At 46.5% G+C, this 18,069-nt stretch overlaps 1 protein-coding gene across 1 annotated transcript in view; it reads left to right on the top strand.

The window, feature by feature from the left end:
* col27a1b (collagen, type XXVII, alpha 1b) overlaps positions 1–18,069 on the top strand; it is a 576,392-nt gene that overhangs the window by 311,645 nt on the left and 246,678 nt on the right. Inside the window, exons 20-22 of the mRNA XM_080211775.1 lie at positions 2,830–2,883; positions 6,005–6,058; positions 10,967–11,011. Coding sequence (XP_080067901.1) covers positions 2,830–2,883; positions 6,005–6,058; positions 10,967–11,011 — 153 coding nt within the window. The remainder of the gene's footprint in view (positions 1–2,829; positions 2,884–6,004; positions 6,059–10,966; positions 11,012–18,069) is intronic.

The raw sequence follows: 18,069 nt of genomic DNA, 5'->3' as shown, positions 1-18,069 counted from the left end.
TTGCGGAAGGATATATTGGCCTTGGAGGGAGTACAGAGAAGGTTCACTAGGCTGATACCGGAGATGAGGGGGTTAGCTTATGAAGAGAGATTGAATAGACTGGGTCTGTACTTGTTAGAGTTTAGAAGATCTTATAGAGACTTACAAGATAATGAAGGGACTAGATAGGGTAGAGGTAGAGAGATTCTTCCCACTTAGGAAGGAAACCAGAACTAGAGGGCACAGCCTCAAAATAAGGGGAGGGCAGTTTAGAACAGAGTTGAGGAGGAACTTCTTCACTCAAAGGGTGGTGAATCTCTGGAATTCTCTGCCCTTTGAAGTGGTGGAGACTACCTCATTGAATATATTTAAGACACGGGTAGATAGGTTTCTGATAGACAAGGGAATTAAGGGTTATGGGGAGAAAGCGGGAAAGTGGAACTGAGCCACTTCAGATCAGCCATGATCTTGTTGAATGGCGGGGCAGGCTCGAAGGGCTAGATGGCCTACTCCTGCTCCTATTTCTTATGGATTCAATTGGGAGTTGAATTCTGGAGTAAGCGATTGGATTCGGGTTTCCCCAGTCCACTCTGAGCATTGGTTTTGTGACTTTAAGGATGGAGTAAAAATTTTAAACAGGCCCATCGGCCCAACTCGGCAGTGCTGACTAGGTTTCCTCAACTGAATAGTCCCATTTGCCTGTATTTGGCCCATATCCCTCTAAAGCTTTCCCATCCGTGTGCCTGTCCAAATGTCTGTTAAATGTTGGGACATGCCTCTACTACCCACTCTGGCAAAAAGGACAGCAGCTGAGACCCTGCTGCACCCCCTCAGTACTGCACCACTGGAGTTGAACGCATACCCCCCTGACAGAGTTCTGAATGCTATTCTTCGAACCACAGCTGACACATGTATAGAATTAGCAGAAAGTGACTTATAAAGAAAGCATACTAAACTAATCATTTCCAATGTTAAGGCAACGTTAAAAAAGAGCAATTAGGATCTAAATGTAATGCTAATATTCAAAGCAAGAGCAGAGGATTATACAGTTAACATGATCATGCACCAGTCAGACCATGTGCAATCCTGTGTGCCAGAATAAGGGATGTGTGTGTATTGGAGAGAGTGCAGAGAAAGGCAACAAAAAAATTAACAATAGCATTAAGATGGTGATTTATGAGTTAAAATCATGTTTACAAGAAGTCAATTAATGGAAGACCTTGTCAAAGAAATATAAAGTATTAAATGTTACCTCATGGTTCATCAGGTTAAAGCCTGTCCATCATCTACAAGGCACAAGTCAAGAGTGTGATGGAATACTCCCCACTTGCCTGGATGAGTGTGGTTCCAACACTCAACAGTGTTGGAGTACTGTGCGCCCACTTGGAATACTGTGCACAGTTCTGGTTGCCTCACTACAGGGAGGATGTGGAAGCTATTGAGAGGGTGCAGAGGAGATTTACCAAGATGTTGCCTGGATTGGGAGGCATGCCTTATGAGGATAGGTTGAGGGAGCTAGGTCTCTTCTCCCTGGAGAGACGAAGGTTGAGAGGCGACCTGATAGAGGTTTATAAGATGTTGAGAGGAATAGATAGGGTGGATTCTCGGAGGCTATTTCCCAGGGCTGAAATGGTCGCTACGAGAGGACACAGGTTTAAGGTGCTGGGAAGCAAGTACAGAGGAGATGTCGGGGGTAAGTTTTTCACTCAGAGGGTGGTGAGTGAGTGGAATCGGCTGCCATCGGTGGTGTTAGAGGCAAACTCGCTGGGGTCTTTTAAAAGACTTCTGGATGAGTGTATGGGATTTAATGGGATTGGGAGTTACAGATAGCTCTATGGCCTGGTAGGTATGGATATGATCAGCGCAACTTGTGGGCCGAAGGGCCTGTTTGTGCTGTAGTGTTCTATGTTCAATAAGCTCAACACCATCCAGGACAAAGCAGCCCGCTTGATTGGAACCACATCAACAAACATCTACTCCTTCCACCACCGATGCTCAGTAGCTGCAATGTGTACCATCTACAAGATGCACTGCAGCAATTCACTAAAGATCCTTAGACAGCACCTTCCAAACCCACGACCACTTCCATCTAGAAGGACAAGGGCAGCAGATACATGGGAACGTCTGCAAGTTCCCCTCCAAACCACTCATGATCCTGACCTGGAAATATATCCGTGTTCCTTTGCAATTGCAGGGTCAAAATCCTGGAATTCCCTCCCTACCGGCATTGTGGGTCAACCCACAGCATGTGGACTGCAGCGATTCAAGAAGGCATCTCACCACCACCTTCTCAAGGGCAACTAGAGATGGGCAATAAATGCTGGCCTAGCCAGCGATGCCCATGTCCCACAAATGAATAAAAAAACACTTTAGAAAACATTTCTCAAGTAAAAAGTATAGAAATGATTCCTAAAAATGCATCAGGCCAATAAGACATAAATTTATCCAATGGGGAATTGAAAAGTTATTGGAAAAAATGATTTTGTCATAAGCTGATAAATATGTGAACCAATCTCTGTTGGGTTTTGGGGTTTAGTTAAAAGTAAACTGAAAATATTTGTCTGCCAATATTGTAAGATACAAGAAAATCTGAAGGGATATCAGTCTTGTAGTTTCAAGGTTCCTGGCTGTTGATGACACCTTGGCTGGAATTTTACTGGCACGCCCATCCCAATTCCGGGAGTGGGCGGGGCTTGGAGAACGGGATTTTCATTGGCCTCCGGTGGGATTGTACGAACCTTGGGCAGACATGCCAGTGAAATTCCATCGTGTTTTATGTGCCTCTGTGAAGGGTTACTTACTCACCAACTATCCATCATCTTTTAATTTTACCTTATAAATTCCATTTAGGGTTTCCCTGGAGATATCGGACCCCCCGGGGAAAATGGACCGGAAGGCCCAAAGGTGAGTACGTTTACAATCAACCATCAGATTTGCATTTTTCAATAGTTTCATTTCAAAAACCACGCGATGATCGAAACCACCCATGCAGCACCCCCCACATCGCTCCCTAGGTGGCCTGCTCGACCCCACCCACCCACCGCTCACTTTCCATCCCAGCAACTCCCCTTGGAAGCACCCTCCCTGAACAAGATTGACCAATATGGTGGTCAGCACAGCTGCCTCACAACGCCAAGGACTTGGGTTCGATTCCTGGCCTCAGGTCACTGTCTGTGTGTGGAGTCTGCACATCCTCTCCATGTCTGCGTGGGTTTCCTCCAGATGCTCCAGTTTCTTCCCGCAGTCCAAAGGTGTGCGAGTTAGATGGATTGGCCATCTAAATTGTCCCTTAGTGTCTGAAAGTGTGCGGGTTAGGGAGGATTGACCATGGTAAATTGCCCCTTAGTGTCCAAGATGTGCAGGTTAGGTGGATTCACCACGCTAAATTGTCTCTTAGTGTCCGAAGATGTGCAGGTTAGGGTGGATTGACCATGGTAAATTGCCCATTAATGTCCTAAAAGTCTAGGTTAGGTGAATTGGCCGTGCTAAATGTGTAGTTAGAGGGATCGGAAGGGGAGAGGTCCTGGGTAAAGTTTAAAATTTATTTATTAGTGTCACAAGTGGACTTACATTAACACTGCAATGAAGTTACTATGAAAATCCCCTAGCCGCCACACCCCTGCACCTGGTACAGTGAGGGAGAATTTAGCATGACCAATGCACCTAACCAGTGTGTCTTTCAGTACTCTGTCAGAGAGGCAGTGCAGACTCAGTGGGCAGAATGGCCTCTTCTGCATTGTAGAGATTTTATGATTCTATGACCAGCAAAAATCCTTTGGATTCAGGAATGGGAAATACAAGAAGTCACTAACAACTTCCTTGTGACAAAGCTCATCTGTCAAATGGCGTGTTTGATGATCCTAGTTAAATAGGTTCAGGCTCCCAACCACCATCACTGGAGTCTCAGTACAAACGCCACATAGACTTGTGGGAATTCAAAAAACAAAGAATAAAGAAAATTACAGCCCAGGAACAGGCCCTTCGGCCCTCCAAGCCCTTCTGCACCGACCATACTGCCCGATTAAACTAAAACCCCTACCCTTCCGGGGACCATACCCCCTCCATTCCCATCCTATTCATGTATTTGTTAAGATGCCCCTTAAAAGTCACTATTGTATCCGCTTCCACTACCTCCCCCAGCAGCGAGTTCCAGGCACCCACCACCCTCTGTGTAAAAAACTTGCCTCGTACAAGTCCTTCAAACCTGTGCCCCTTAGTATTTGACTCTTCCACCCTGGGAAAAAGCTTCCGACTATCCAGTCTGTCCATGCCCCTCATAATCTTGTAGACTTCTATCAGGTCGCCCCTCAACCTCCGTCACTCCTGTGAGAACAAACCAAGTTTCTCCAATCTCTCCTCATAGCTAATGCCCTCCATACCAGGCAACATCCTGGTAAATCTTTTCTGTATCCTCTCCAAAGTCTCCACAATTTCTGATAGTGTGGCGACCAGAATTGAACACTATATTCCAAGTGTGGCCTAACTCAGGTTCTATAAAGCTGCAACATGACTTGCCAATTTTTAAACTCAATGCCCCAGCTGTTGAAGGCAAGCATGCCGTATGCCTTTATGACTACCTTCTCCACCTGCATTGCCACTTTCAGTGTGTACCTGTACACCCAGATCCCTCTGCCTATCAATACACTTAAAGGCTCTGCCATTTACTGTATATTTCCTATCTGTATTAGACCTTCTGAAATGTATTATATTTGTCATAAACAGTGTTGCACATCACCCAGTAATGTTCCCTCTTCAGACTAATTAATCACCTTAACCTCAGCAAATAAGAAGAGTATTTGCTTAGCTTCTGGTTTTATATTCACTAAATAAATAACATTCCAGACTGTCTTTCCAGAAGATTGGCCAATGAATAATATTCCTGTTGCTATTGCTCCAATTGTTTTAAAAAGCATTGGTGGAAAGTGCACTTTCAGAGGTTTCAGGACTATCTTGGAGTCCTCGAGATGTACAGCACGGAACCAGGCCCTTTGGCCCAACTCCTCCATGCCGACCAGGTTTCCCACTGAACTAGTCCCATTTGCCTGTGTTTGGCCCATACCCCTCTAAACCTTTCCCGTCCATGTACCTGTCCAAATGTCTTTTAAATGTTGTAATTGTACCCATCTCTACCACCTCCCCTGGCAGCTCATTCCACACACGCACCACCCTCTGTGTGAAAAAGTTACCCCTCAGGTCCCTCTTGAATCTTTCCCCTCTCACCTTAAACCTCTGCCCTCTTGTTTTGGACACCCCTACCCTGGGGAAAAGACCTGGGCTGTTCACCTTGTCTCTGCCACTCATGATTTTAGAACCTCTGTAACATCACTCCTCATCCTCTTACACTCCAGGGGAAAAAACCCCTGTCTATTCAGCCTCTCCTTATAATTCAAACCTTCCAGTCCCAGTAACACCCTTGTTAATCGTAGGATTTGTTTACAAGTTTGTAGTTTATTTGTGAGTCGCAAGTAGGCTTACATTAACACTGCAATGAAGTTACCGTAAAAATCCCTTAGTCGAACAGTACCTGTTCGGGTACATTGAGGGAGAATTTAGCACGGCCAATGCACCTAATCAGCATGTCTTTCAGACTGCAGGAGGAAACCAGAGCACCTGGAGGAAACCCACACAGACACAGGGAGAACATGCGCACAATGACCCAATCCAGGAGTCGAACCTGGGTCCCTGGCGCTGTGAGGCCATGCTAACCACTGTGCCACCATGCTGTGCATGTCCATGCCAAGGATCAATAAACGCAGCAATATGTCTGCTGCTTGTTCTGGAATGCCTCTGCCTAGGAGAACTCTTCCCCCTGGGGCCGATTCCCCACTCGATTGGTCACCCAGGTGCCCCTTACTCTGCTGTGTTGCCCTTCTAGGGACAATCGCCACAAAATGTCTGCCCAGGCAGCTACAAGTCGGAGATCAGAGCAGCTGTGGTGGCTACACTATTTTAGGCCTCAATGAGTTTACTAATTTAGTGAGGAATTTGCTCTGTCTGATATTTTCTTTTTGAAATCTTTCCCCAGGGAAAGCCAGGAGCGCGAGGGTTACCTGGGCCACAGGGTCTACCTGGTCAAGAGGTAAGCGCTGGGAGAATATTTACAGCTATGATGTTGTAGCAAACTGTGCATTAGCTTTGTTTACAGATGAAGCATCAAAGTTTTAAAGTTTACCTATTATTGTCATACGTAAGGCTGCATTCACATTCACACTGCAATGAAGTTACTGTGAAAATCCCTTAGTCGCCGCACTCCGGCACCTGCTCAGATACGCTGAGGGAGACTTTAGCACGGCCAATGCACCTACCCAGCATGTCTTTCAGACTGTGGAAGGAAATTGGAGGAAACCCATGCAGACACGGGGAGAACATGCAAACTCCACACAGACAGTGACCCAAGCAGGGAATCGAACCCAGGTCCCTGGTGCCACGAGGCAGCAATGCTAACCACCGTGCCACCCCCATTCTGCCACTGGAGAACTCCCCTGTTTTTCTTAAAAATAGGACCAGGGAATTTTTCAGTCAACCTGAGCAGGCCTCACTTTTCTGGCTGTGCCCCACTGGTGGGATTTTCCAGTCCTGTCAACACCGATTGCCCACTGCGGGGTCACCTGCGGCGGAGGGTATAAACAATGGGAAAACCTGTGTATCTTAACAATATAATTAACATGCTATCAACAAGGACAGCTCAAGAATTGTTCACAGCCCCCTCCCCCACCAGAACCATCCTGGCACTAACCCCGGGCACAACCCAGGGGCAATGTCCACCCTTGGCTCTCAGTCCCCAGGGCCTTCAGGAACCTCTGCGCCCGGACAGCTGGTTTGCATTTTCAAAAGGATTTGACGTGGACGCAGCGTAAAGCTGTCTCATGATATTAAAATATATTTAAAATCGTGCGAATCTGGAACATCTCCTATCTGGGAGTGAACTCGGTCAGGTCACTGGTCAGGGAGGCCGGGGGGTGGGGGTGGTGTTGGGAGGATCTCAACGTGAGATCTCACCTGCGCAAATCCTGTTCTGACCCTCTCGTGAGATCTAGTGATCATACTGGGGATTTGCACCCACAGCAAATGGGCTGTTACGTCTCATACTTGGAGTTGGATAGTTGTGGGGTCTTACTGACCAATAACGATCATCGAAACCAGAAGCAGGGGGAGGCCATTCGGCCCTTCGAGCCTGCTCCGCCGTTCATTATGATCATCGAATTCAATATCCTGATCCCCCCCCCACCTTTCCCCCCATTTCCCTTGATCCCTTTAGCCCCAAGAGCGATATCTAATTTCTTCTTGAAACCAGGCAACGTTTTGGCCTCATCTACATTCTGTGGTATTCCACACATTGACCACTTTCTAGGTGAAGACATTTCTCTTCACCTCAGTTCGAAAACTCTGACCCCTAGTTCTGGGCTCCCCCACCATTGGGAACATTCTTTCTGAATCTCCCCTGTCTAACCCTGTTAGAATTTTATAAGTTTCTATGAGATTCCCCTCTCGTTCTTCTAAACTCCAGTGAATATAATCCTAACCGACTTAGTCTCTCCTCGTGTGACAGACCTGCCATCCTAGGAATCAGCCTGGTAAACCTTCGCTGCGCTCCCTCTATAGCAAGGAACATCCTTCCTCAGATAAGGACACCAAAACTGTACGCAATACTCCAGGTGTGGCCTCACCATCACCCTATACAATTGCAGTAAAATATTTGTTGATGCCTATACTCAAATCGTAGAATCATATAACCTTCACAGTACAGAAGGAGGCTATTCATCCCATCGAGTCCATACTATTCACAATCCCATCCTGGCTCTATTCCTGCAACCCCACACATTTACCCTTCTAACACCCCTGACGCTAAGGTCAGTTTAGCAAGACCAATCAACCTAACCTAATTTAGCATGGACAACCAACCCGCACAGCTTTGCACTGTGGGAGAAAACAGGAGCACCTGGAGGAAACCCACGCAGACACGGGGAGAATGTGCAGACTCCGCACAGACAGTGACCCGAACCCAGAATTGAACCCGGGTTGAAGTTTATTTAATAGTCGCGCGTAGGCTTACATTCACACTGTAATGAAGTTACTGTGAAAATCCCCTAGTCGCCAGACTCTGGCACCTGTTCGGGTACACTGAGGGAGAATTTAGCCTGGCCAATTTAACCTGCACATTTTTGGAGTGCCGGAGGAAACCGGAGCACCCAGAGGAAACCCACACAGACACGGGGAGTTTGTATAAACTCCACACAGACAGTGCCCAATGGTTGGAATTGAACCCCGGTCCCTGGCATTGTGAGGCAGCAGTGCTAACCACTGTGCCACCGTGCCGCCCTCTTGCTATGAAGGCCAACATGCCATTTGCCTTCTCGACTGCCTGCTGTACCTTCAGTGTTTGCGGCTGTACAAATATAGCCCGGACGTTCTCTCTTCCACCTTCTTCTGTCGGGAAAAAGGCACAAAAGTCTGAGGTTGCGTACCAACCAACTCAAGAACAGCTTCTTCCCTGCTGCTGTCAGACTTCTGTATGGATTTACCTTGCATTAAGTTGACCTTTCTCTACACCCTAGCTGTGACTGTAACACTACATCCTGCACTCTCTCCTTTCCTTCTCTATGAATGGTATGCTCTGCCTGTATCGCGCGCAAGAAGCAATATTTTTCACTGTATGATAACGCATGTGACGGTAATAAATCAAATCAAATCAAAGTATAGATTTTGTTTTTAAATCCAACGCAACAAAGGATTAAAACAGCCCACATTATAACTCAGAGCGATTCTGCCGTGGTGTCAGTCATAACCAACAGCTGATGTGAGCATGGGACTGGGATCAGAGAGTTTGCAAAGAAAGAGTAAGAAAATTAATGGAAAACCTCCTCGGTTTATCCGGTATAATACCCAGCTGAGATCAGAGACGAGTGATTCCAGTTTGGATCACCCGTCATTTTAATGGATGTGAGGAAACCACACGCAAACACTGAGTTCTGTTTTAACTCTAACTATAAAGGCAGAAAGAAAGACAAAGATATTTTTCCATCGTTCAGAATGGAAAATGCCAGACTCCAAATAAATTAGATTTAACACAAATGTGATCACTCTCTCATGTTTGTTTCACAGCAAAAGGGAGAGTTGCGTTTAAATAGTGCCTGTCGCGTCCTTGTTCCCAAATCTCTTTGTAGCCTCACCCCGCTCTATCTCCAAAGCCTCTCCAGTCCCTCACCCCTCCAGGGTCACTCTCCTCTAATTCAAGCTCCAGAGTGTCCCCACTTTCAACCTCTCCACCATTGGCGGCCGTGCCTTCCGTTGCCTCATCCCTCAGCTCCGGAATTCTCGCCCTATCCCAATCCGTCTCGTTTTCCTGATGTAAGACACTCTTGAAAACCTACCTCGTTGACCAAGTATCTGGCTGCCCGTCTTAATAAAGTTTATTTATTAATGTCACAATTTGGCTTACATTAACACTGCAATGAAGTTACTGTGAAAATCCCCTAGCCGCCACACTCCGGCACCTGTTCAGGTTCACTGAGGGAGAACTTATCATGGCCAATTCACCTAACCAGCACGTCTTTCGGACTGTGGGAGGAAACCCACGCAGACACGGGGAGAATGCGCAGACTCCGTACAGACAGTGACCCAAGCCAGGAATCGAACCCGGGTCCCTGGCGCTGTGAGGCAGCAGTGGCTCAGTGTAATATTCTGTTTGATAATTGCCCCTGTGAGGTGCCTTGAGCTGTTTCACTAAATTAAAGGCACTAGATAAATGCAAGTCAGTTTAATTTATTGTTGTTACTTCAAACAGTTTAATGTTGTTTTTAAAAGTCGTAATGAGATGTCTTACAATTGCTGTATGCATTCATTCACTGATATTGCCAACATAAAGTTTTACTCTTTTCTTTATAATAGAACGAGGCAGGTGAAAGGCCAGCACACTAGCACAGTGGTTAGCACGGCTGCCTCACGGTGCCAGGGACCCAGGTTCAATTCCAGCCTCGGATCACTGTCTGTGTGGAGTTTGCACATTCTCCCCGTGTCAGCGTGGGTTTCTTCTGGGTGCTCCGATCTCATCCCATACTCCAAAAATGTGCAGGTTAGGGGGATTGGCCATGCTAAATTGCCCCTTGGTGCCCCAAAATGTGCAGGTTAGGCAAATTACCCATGGTAAATGCGAGGGGAGAGGACTGGGGTAAAATACTCTGCCAGAGAGTTGGTGCAGGCTGAATAGACACTCCTGCAAAGGAGGGATTTTACGAACATTAAATAAGAACCCCTATTGAAGGCAGATCTATAAATAACTGTCAGTTTTTAAAGTTCATTTATTAGTGTCACAAGTAGGCTTACATTTACACTGCAATGAAGTTCCTGTGAAAATCCCCGAGTTGCCACACTCTAGCGCCTGTTCGGGTACACTGAGGGAGAATTTAGCACGGCCAATACACCCTAACCAGCACATCTTTCAGACTATGGGAGAAAACCGCAGCACCCAGAGGAAACCCATGCAGACACGGGGAGTATGTGCAAACTCCACATAGACAGTGACCCGAGCCGGAAGTCGAACCCGGGTCCCTGGCGCTGAGAGGCAGCAGTGTTAAAGGGGTGAATTTGTGTAGCCCCGCCGTGGCCCAACTGGAAATTCCGGCTGGCTCGAGGATCCATAAAATTCTGTCCAAACGTCCCGAATGATAGTCTGCACCCGGGATGAATGCGATGGGATCAGAGGTGTTGAGAAGCCGGTTTTCACTTTGATCCATCGCTGTTGTCTGATGGCAAATAATAAAAGCGATACAATTCAAGTCAACGGGATTGGTTACCCCATCTCGGCGTATCAATTTGTTCTCTCTTCCTGCCAATCAGCAGTGACTGGGCAAGTGACGGAATTCCGAGGTTCCTCCAATTGAAAAGCTGCTCTCAGTGTGATAAAACTTTGACAATAAATGCTAAGCTGTATTCTAATGAGTAAAAGATGTTATTCATTGACTGATGCTTTCTATGTGGTTTATCACAGGGTGATGAAGGGCGAATAGGACCACTTGGAGATCCAGGGCCTGAGGTGCGTTTCTGTTCCAAATTAATGATTATTTATTCAATACAATGTTCACACTCAGATCACAAATAGACATCTGGGCAGCACGGTGGCACAGTGGTTAGCACTGCTGCCTCACAGCGCCAGGGACCTGGGTTCGATTCCAGCCTCGGGCAATTGTCCATGTGGAGTTTTGCATGTGCCTGCGTGGGTTTCCTCCGGGTGCTCCGGTTTCCTCCCACACCCCAGACACGTTGATTGGCCATGCTAAATTGCCCCTTAGTGTTGGGGGGATTAACAAGGGAAATACATGGGGTTACGGGAATAGGGTGGGATTGCTTTCGGTGCAGGCTCGATGGGCTGAATAGCCTCCTTCTGCAATGCGGGGATTCTATGATCTGGAACCTTTCATAAAAGTAAGTAAGGCTTAATTAACACGGCAATGAAATTACGCTAGCCATAACAGTCCAGGTCAATGCACCCTAACCAGCACGTCTTTCAGACTGTGGGAGGAAACCGGAGCTCCCGGAGGAAACCCATGCAGACACGAAGAGAATGTGCAGAATCCATACATACAGTGACCCAAGCTGGGAATTGAACCCGGGTCCCTGGCGCTGTGAGGCAGCAGTGCTAACCACTGTGCTACAGTGCCACCACAGTCACACGAAGTCTAATTACAGATAAATTCTTTTAGGACGATTTTACATCAGCAGATAACTTAATTTTGATGCAAGTTCACCTTAAATACGTTTAAAATTAAAGTACTAGCCGCGTCGGTGATGCCATTGAGTGGGAGAACATGGATTGATGGGGAGCAGTGTTCACAGTTCCCGCTCCCCAAGAAAGGAACAAGGTGTTTGTGGTGAATAAAAATGGATAAGATCAAGAGTAAGCTTGAAACTCTGAACTTGCAAAAGCAAGAAGCTTTGACAGTGACATGACTGCATTGTAGAAGGAAATAGGAACTTATCCAATTGTTTGACCAGAGAAAGTGATTTTTAAATTTCCTAAGATATCCATTCAAGCAATCCCAAATTGAGATGTAACAATGGATACAGATTTGTGATGGAGTTTCAGATCCTGGCTCAGTGATACATTATTAGTCACAAACTGAAATATTCAACAATGCTGCCATTATAGAATTGTTACGGTGCAGATGAAGGCCATTCAGCCCATCGTGTCTGCCCCAGCTCTCCAAATGAGCATCACGATTTAGTGCCATTTCCCTGCCTTTTCCGCCCGTACCCTACATGTTGTTTCTGTTCAAGTAATCAGCTAATGCCCTCATGAGTGGCTCGAATGTACCTGCCTCCACCACACTTCCAAGATAGCGCGGTGATTAGCACTACTGCCTCACAGCACCAGGGATCCAGATTCGATTCCCGGCTTGGGTCACTGTAGGTGTGGAGTCTACACGTTTGCGTGGGTTTCCTCCGGGTGCTCCAGTTTCCTCCCCAGTCTGAAAGACGTGCTGGTTAGGGTGCATTGGCCGTGCTAAATTCTCCCTCAGTGTACCCGAACAGGCACCAGAGTGTGGCGACTAGGGTATTTTCACAGTAACTTCATTGCAATGTTAATGTAAGCTGACTTGTGATAACGATAAATAAATTTTAAACAGAGCATTCCAGACCTGAGCACTCACTTTGTGAAATAGCTTTTCTTGCATTGTATTTCGTTCCTTTGCAAATCACTTTAAATGTGTGCCCTCTCGTTCTCAATCCTTTTACAAGGGGGAACAGTTTCTCCCCATCAACTCTACCCAGGACCCTCATGACTTCGAGCATCTCAATCAAATCTCCTCTGAGCCTTCATTTTGAAATTGTAACCATTGATTTTTTGTCAAAGATCAGGGTTATATAATTTTTAAGATAATACGCTTAGAAGTATACCATCTTAACTAGTTTAAATAATTAAGGAAGTCAGTATGGGCCTATATGGGTGGCACAGTGGTTAGCACTGCTGCCTTACAGCGCCAGGGACCCAGGTTCGATTCCTGGCTGGGTTCCTGTCTGTGCGGAGTTTGCACATTCTCCCCGTGTCTGCATGGGTTTCCTCTGGGTGTTCTGGTTTCCTCCCCACAGTCCAAAGATGTGCGGGTTAGGTGGTTTGGCTATGCTTAATTGCCCCTTAGTGTCAGGGGGACTAGCAGGATAAAAGTATGGAGTGATGAGGATCGGGCTAGGTGAGTTGGTGCAGTTGATGGGCCGAATGGCCTCCTTTTGCACTGTAGGGATTCTTCAGCCTTGTGTAGTGTTTTATTAAATTATCATAATCTGGCTCAACGCTGATGTCAAAGGGGTGAACCGTGAGGGGAATTTGGAGGAGGGTGAGGGCTGAGTCAAACTTGAAGAAGAGGGAGCTGGAAGTTGGAGCCCTGAGCAAGACTCGGGCATTAAGAGTAAGAGTGGACCAAGGCGTGGAAGAGTTGGTGCAGAACGAGGAGTGAAGCAGTGAGCCCTAAGCTTTCAGAAAGAAGCTACGTGCGATGGGGGGAAGGAACGCTGAGTGAGCCCAAACGGACTGTGTGCTTGAGAAAGAAACATAGAAACTAGGAGCAGGAGGAGGCAATTCTGCCGCCCAGGCCTGCTCCACCATTCATTATGATCATGGCTAATCATCAAATTCAATATCCTGATCCCTCCCATATCCCTTTGGCTCCAATAACTATATCTAATTTCTTCTTGAATGTTTTGGCTTCAACTACTTTCTGTGGTAGTGAATTCCACACATTCACCATCGTCTGAGTGAATATATTTCTCCTCTCCTCAGTTCCAATCCTCAAACTGTGACCCCTAGTTCTGGACTCCCCCACCATTGGGAACATTCTTTCTAAATCTACCCTGTCTAACCAAGTTAAAATTTTATAAGTTCCTTTGAAATCCCCTCTCACTCTTCTAAACTCCAGTGAATATAATCCTGACCGACTTAGCCTCACCTCAAATGATAGACCTGCCATCCCAGGAATCAGCCTGGTAAACCTTCTCTGTAGTCCCTCTATAGCAAGGACAGCCTTCCTCAGACAAGGACACCAAAACTGTACTCCAGGCGTGGCCTCATCAATGTTGAACCAAAAGGAATTCTTCAGGTGTAGAAAATAAAATACAACAAAGCTTACTCCAACTTATAAATCAAAGAACAAGGGTTAATAAAGAAACTTCATTACTCCAATACTTAAGGCCTAACCCTGGGCCGATCCAAACTCCAACACTTCCCAACAGTTTCTTGTTTATACTTGGTCTGCTGGTCATCACATCATTTTGTCACTGGTCACATCATTTATTGGGTCACAGAATACTACAGGCCCTTCAGCCCATCGAGTCCGCACCAACTTAGTCTCTTCTCATATGACAGATCTGCCATCCCAGGAGTCGGCCTGCTAAATCTTTGCTGTGGTCCCTCTATAGCAAACTGCCTCTTACAGCTTTTGTCACACGACAACAGATCCAATATTATACATTCTAACAACCAACGCCCTGTACAATTGCAGCATAACATCTGTATCCCAAGGGAGAAACATTATCCAGAGTGTTGGCGAGGTGACGCTGCATTATGTACGAAGAAACATTATTTATCTGTCACCTTCAACGACTGGGGTGCACAGTTAGTTTCATCGGAGCACTCACTCACTCACTCCTCCTGGACATGACCACAGCACCAACTCGGAGCGATACGCTCCGCTGTGCCAATTTTCCCATTTCCCACATTGACTGTTCCTGTGCTGTGTCCCTGTGCCAGTTTGTGTTGAACTGTGGCCAGCTTTGTTGAGAAAAGCCTGTGCCGGCTAATATCTGGCTTGAGGCCGAACAGGCTTGTTTCGCAGAGGACCTGTAGAGTGAAAAGCGAGGTAAGGCCTCCCCCCAGCCCCCAAAGTAGGACTTTCCAGATAGCAGGGAGGGTTATCCACCCCCAGTCGCCCAACCAGCCATTTAACATGTGGCGAGACAGTTAATTGGTTCATTGGTTCCTTGTTCATCTCTGGGGATTGGTCAGCAGCTCTGTAGTCCCAACAGTGCCAGGTCTGAGAGGTGGCCAGTCCTGCGACTGCAGCCAATCTCTGAACAAGAGGCACCAATGGAGGCCGCACTGATGACTGCATGGGGTCTTGGTGACTCCTGGCTGGCAGACCTCAGCAAAGGCAAGTGTGGAGATTGGAGGGTCGTGTTTGAGAGGCCTGGGGTGGAGCGGCAGGAGGAGGAAAGGAAGGTTAAAGGGGTTATCACCTTGTTGGGGGAGTATCTCAATGGAGGCCAAAGGGACCACCTCTTGCCTGACACCAGCTAAGGAGTAAAGGACTCACTGTGTGCCTCACTCTGCTGTGGGTTAAATGGCGACAGTGGGGCTGGAAGATGCACTTAAGTGGCCATAAGTTAATTAACTTAATGGGTGGCACGGTGGCACACTGCTGCCTCACAGCGCCAGGGATCCAGATTCAATTCCTGGCTTGGGTTACTGTCTGTATGGAGTCTGCACATTCTCCCCATGTCTGCGTGGGTTTTTTCCCAGGTGCTCCGGTTTCCTCCCACAGTCAGGAAGGCATGCATTGGCCGTGCTAAATTTTCCCTCTGTGTAACCCGAACAGGCGCTGGAGTGTGGCGACTGGGGGATTTTCACAGTAACTTCATTGCAGTGTTAATGTAAGCCTACTTGTGAGACTGATAAATGAAACTTTAAAACTGAAGGTATGGAGGCACAAGGTGCTGACCCAGTAAATGACGAATCTGCCTGGTATCACTCCCTCAAACTTGCACCATCTGTTTAAGGCAGGAGTGTGCCAGAAATGCAAACCTTAATTGGGTCTTGGATTTCTCCTGATGTGTATCACAGCAAGTGTACCACACAAATCAGGAAGATCCCAGGCCCTGGTTTGTGTTGGGTTTACTCATCACAGCTGTGTTGACATTGGATGATCTGCAACTTGGCTTCCAATTCACTGGAGCAGAAAAGCATTGCGAGAAAAATGTCCCCAATTCTGTAAAGTTGAATAAGGTATTTTCTGTTACAAAGATCAGTGAAATATCTCGAGTAAGTTATTGCCCATCAATAAGGTGCCTCAGTAACACAATATGGATCCTGGAACCTGTCCAAACTCTGCCTCATTTTCTTCCCCGACAGCACATATTAGACAATTAGGTACATGTAATCATAGTGCAGTGCAGAAGGAAGCCACTCAACCCATCGTGTCTGCACCCACCATAATCCCACCCAGAACCTATCTCCATAACCCCATGCATTTACCTGAGCTGGTCCCCCTGACACTTAGGGGGCAATTTAGCACGTCCAATCCACCTAACCCGCACATCTTTCGGACTGTGGGAGGAAACCGGAGCACCCGGAGGAAACCCACACAGACATGGGGAGAATGTGCAAACTCCACACAGACAGTGACCCAAGGCTGGAATTGAACCTGGGTCCCTGGCGCTGTGAGGCAGCAGTGCTTACCACTTTGCCACCATGTGAGGATGGATTTTCTTTTAAATGTTTGGGTAATATTGAGCAGGATTCTAGAGCCTCACTCATTCTGTTTGAGCCTCTCGGCTGCTGTGGAGTAAAGGAGACACGCGTTCTGCTTCTTCATAAATTAGCTTTATTTCTTCGATCCAACTCCACATACAATCTTCCATCTCCAAACAGTTCCACCTGTGGCCCCTTTATATATCAGTGACTTCTTTGATTAATTGACATCAAATTAGGATTTCATTTGAAGGCCTGTTAACACATTCCTAACACATCCCGAAACCCCACCCAAGGCCAAGAGGCCTTCCCATTAACCACCCCTTGCTGGCTCTGATTCCCATGGCAAGCAGGGTGATAAAATTCCAGCCATTGTGTTCTTCTGCAAAAAAGCGTCTGTGTGATTTAATTAAGCTGGGGAAAGGTTAATAGAGACAGCTTGTCTGGGAGAGTTGACAGATGAAAGAGATAAAGGTGCTACATGCGTACACTTTGCTTTGATTTGATTTGATTTATTATTGTCACATGCATTAGTATACAGTGAAAAGTGTTGTTTCTTGCGTACTATACAGACAAAGCATACTGTTCGTAGAGAAGGAAAGCTGAGATTGCAGTGTTACAGTCATAGCTAGGGTGTAGAGAAAGACCAGCTTAATGCAAGGAAGTCTGATGGCAGCAGGGAACTGTTCTTGAGTCAGTTGGTACATGTCTTCAGGCTTTTGTGTCTTTTTCCTGATGGAAGAAAGTGGAAGAGAGAATGTCCGGGGTGCGTGTTAATTATGCTGGCTGCTTTGCCGAGGCAGTGGGAAGTGTAAGTAGAGTCAATGATGGGAGACTGGCTTTGGGTGATGGATTGGGCTGCATTCACAACTGTTTGTAGTTCCTTGTGGCCTTGGGCAGAGCAGGAGCCATATCAAGCTGTGACTCAACCAGAAAGAATGCTTTTTACGGTGCATCTGTCAAAGTTGGAGAGAGTCATAGCGGGTATGCCAAATTTCCTTAGCCTTGTGAGAAAGTAGAGGCGTTGGTGGACTTCCTTAATTATAGTGTTGGAGCGGAGGGACGAGGACAAGCTGTTGGTGATCTGGACGCCTAGAAACCTGAAGCTCTATTTAAAACCTTGACTTCTTATCTATCAAATATCTGTCCAACGCTGCCATGAATAAGTTCAATGATCCATCCACCATTGCTTTCTGGGGAAGGGAATTCCACATACGAGCAGAAGGATTTTCTTCCTCTCTGTCTTTAATGGTAAACCCTCACCTTCTTAAACTGTGTCCCCTAGTTCTAATTTTTCCCACAAGTAGAAATATACTCTACCCTATAAAAACCCCTCAGTTTGTTACTGTAATGCCCTAATTATGTTAGGGGTTGTGCGTTTTAAACAAAAAGCAAAAGCTGTGGTTTGCACGTGTGGATTCAAACTAAAAAGAGAAGATTTATTGAAAAGCTGCAGAATGCATCTAAGAGTGAAACAGCAGCTTGTGCAAACACCCTAATGACATCGTCATCAAATCATGCGATCAGCTCTTGAAGCAACCTGCAACCTTTCAAAATATATAACACTTCCAATCACCTTGAAACTCTTCTAAACTCTAATGGGTGTAGACCCAACCTGTTCAACCATTCTTCAG

The sequence above is a fragment of the Carcharhinus amblyrhynchos genome, chromosome 25 (genome assembly GCF_965287045.1).
Source record: "Carcharhinus amblyrhynchos chromosome 25, sCarAmb.v2.hapA, whole genome shotgun sequence".
Lineage (NCBI taxonomy): Eukaryota > Metazoa > Chordata > Chondrichthyes > Carcharhiniformes > Carcharhinidae > Carcharhinus > Carcharhinus amblyrhynchos.
This window is presented reverse-complemented; position numbering and strand designations above follow the sequence as displayed.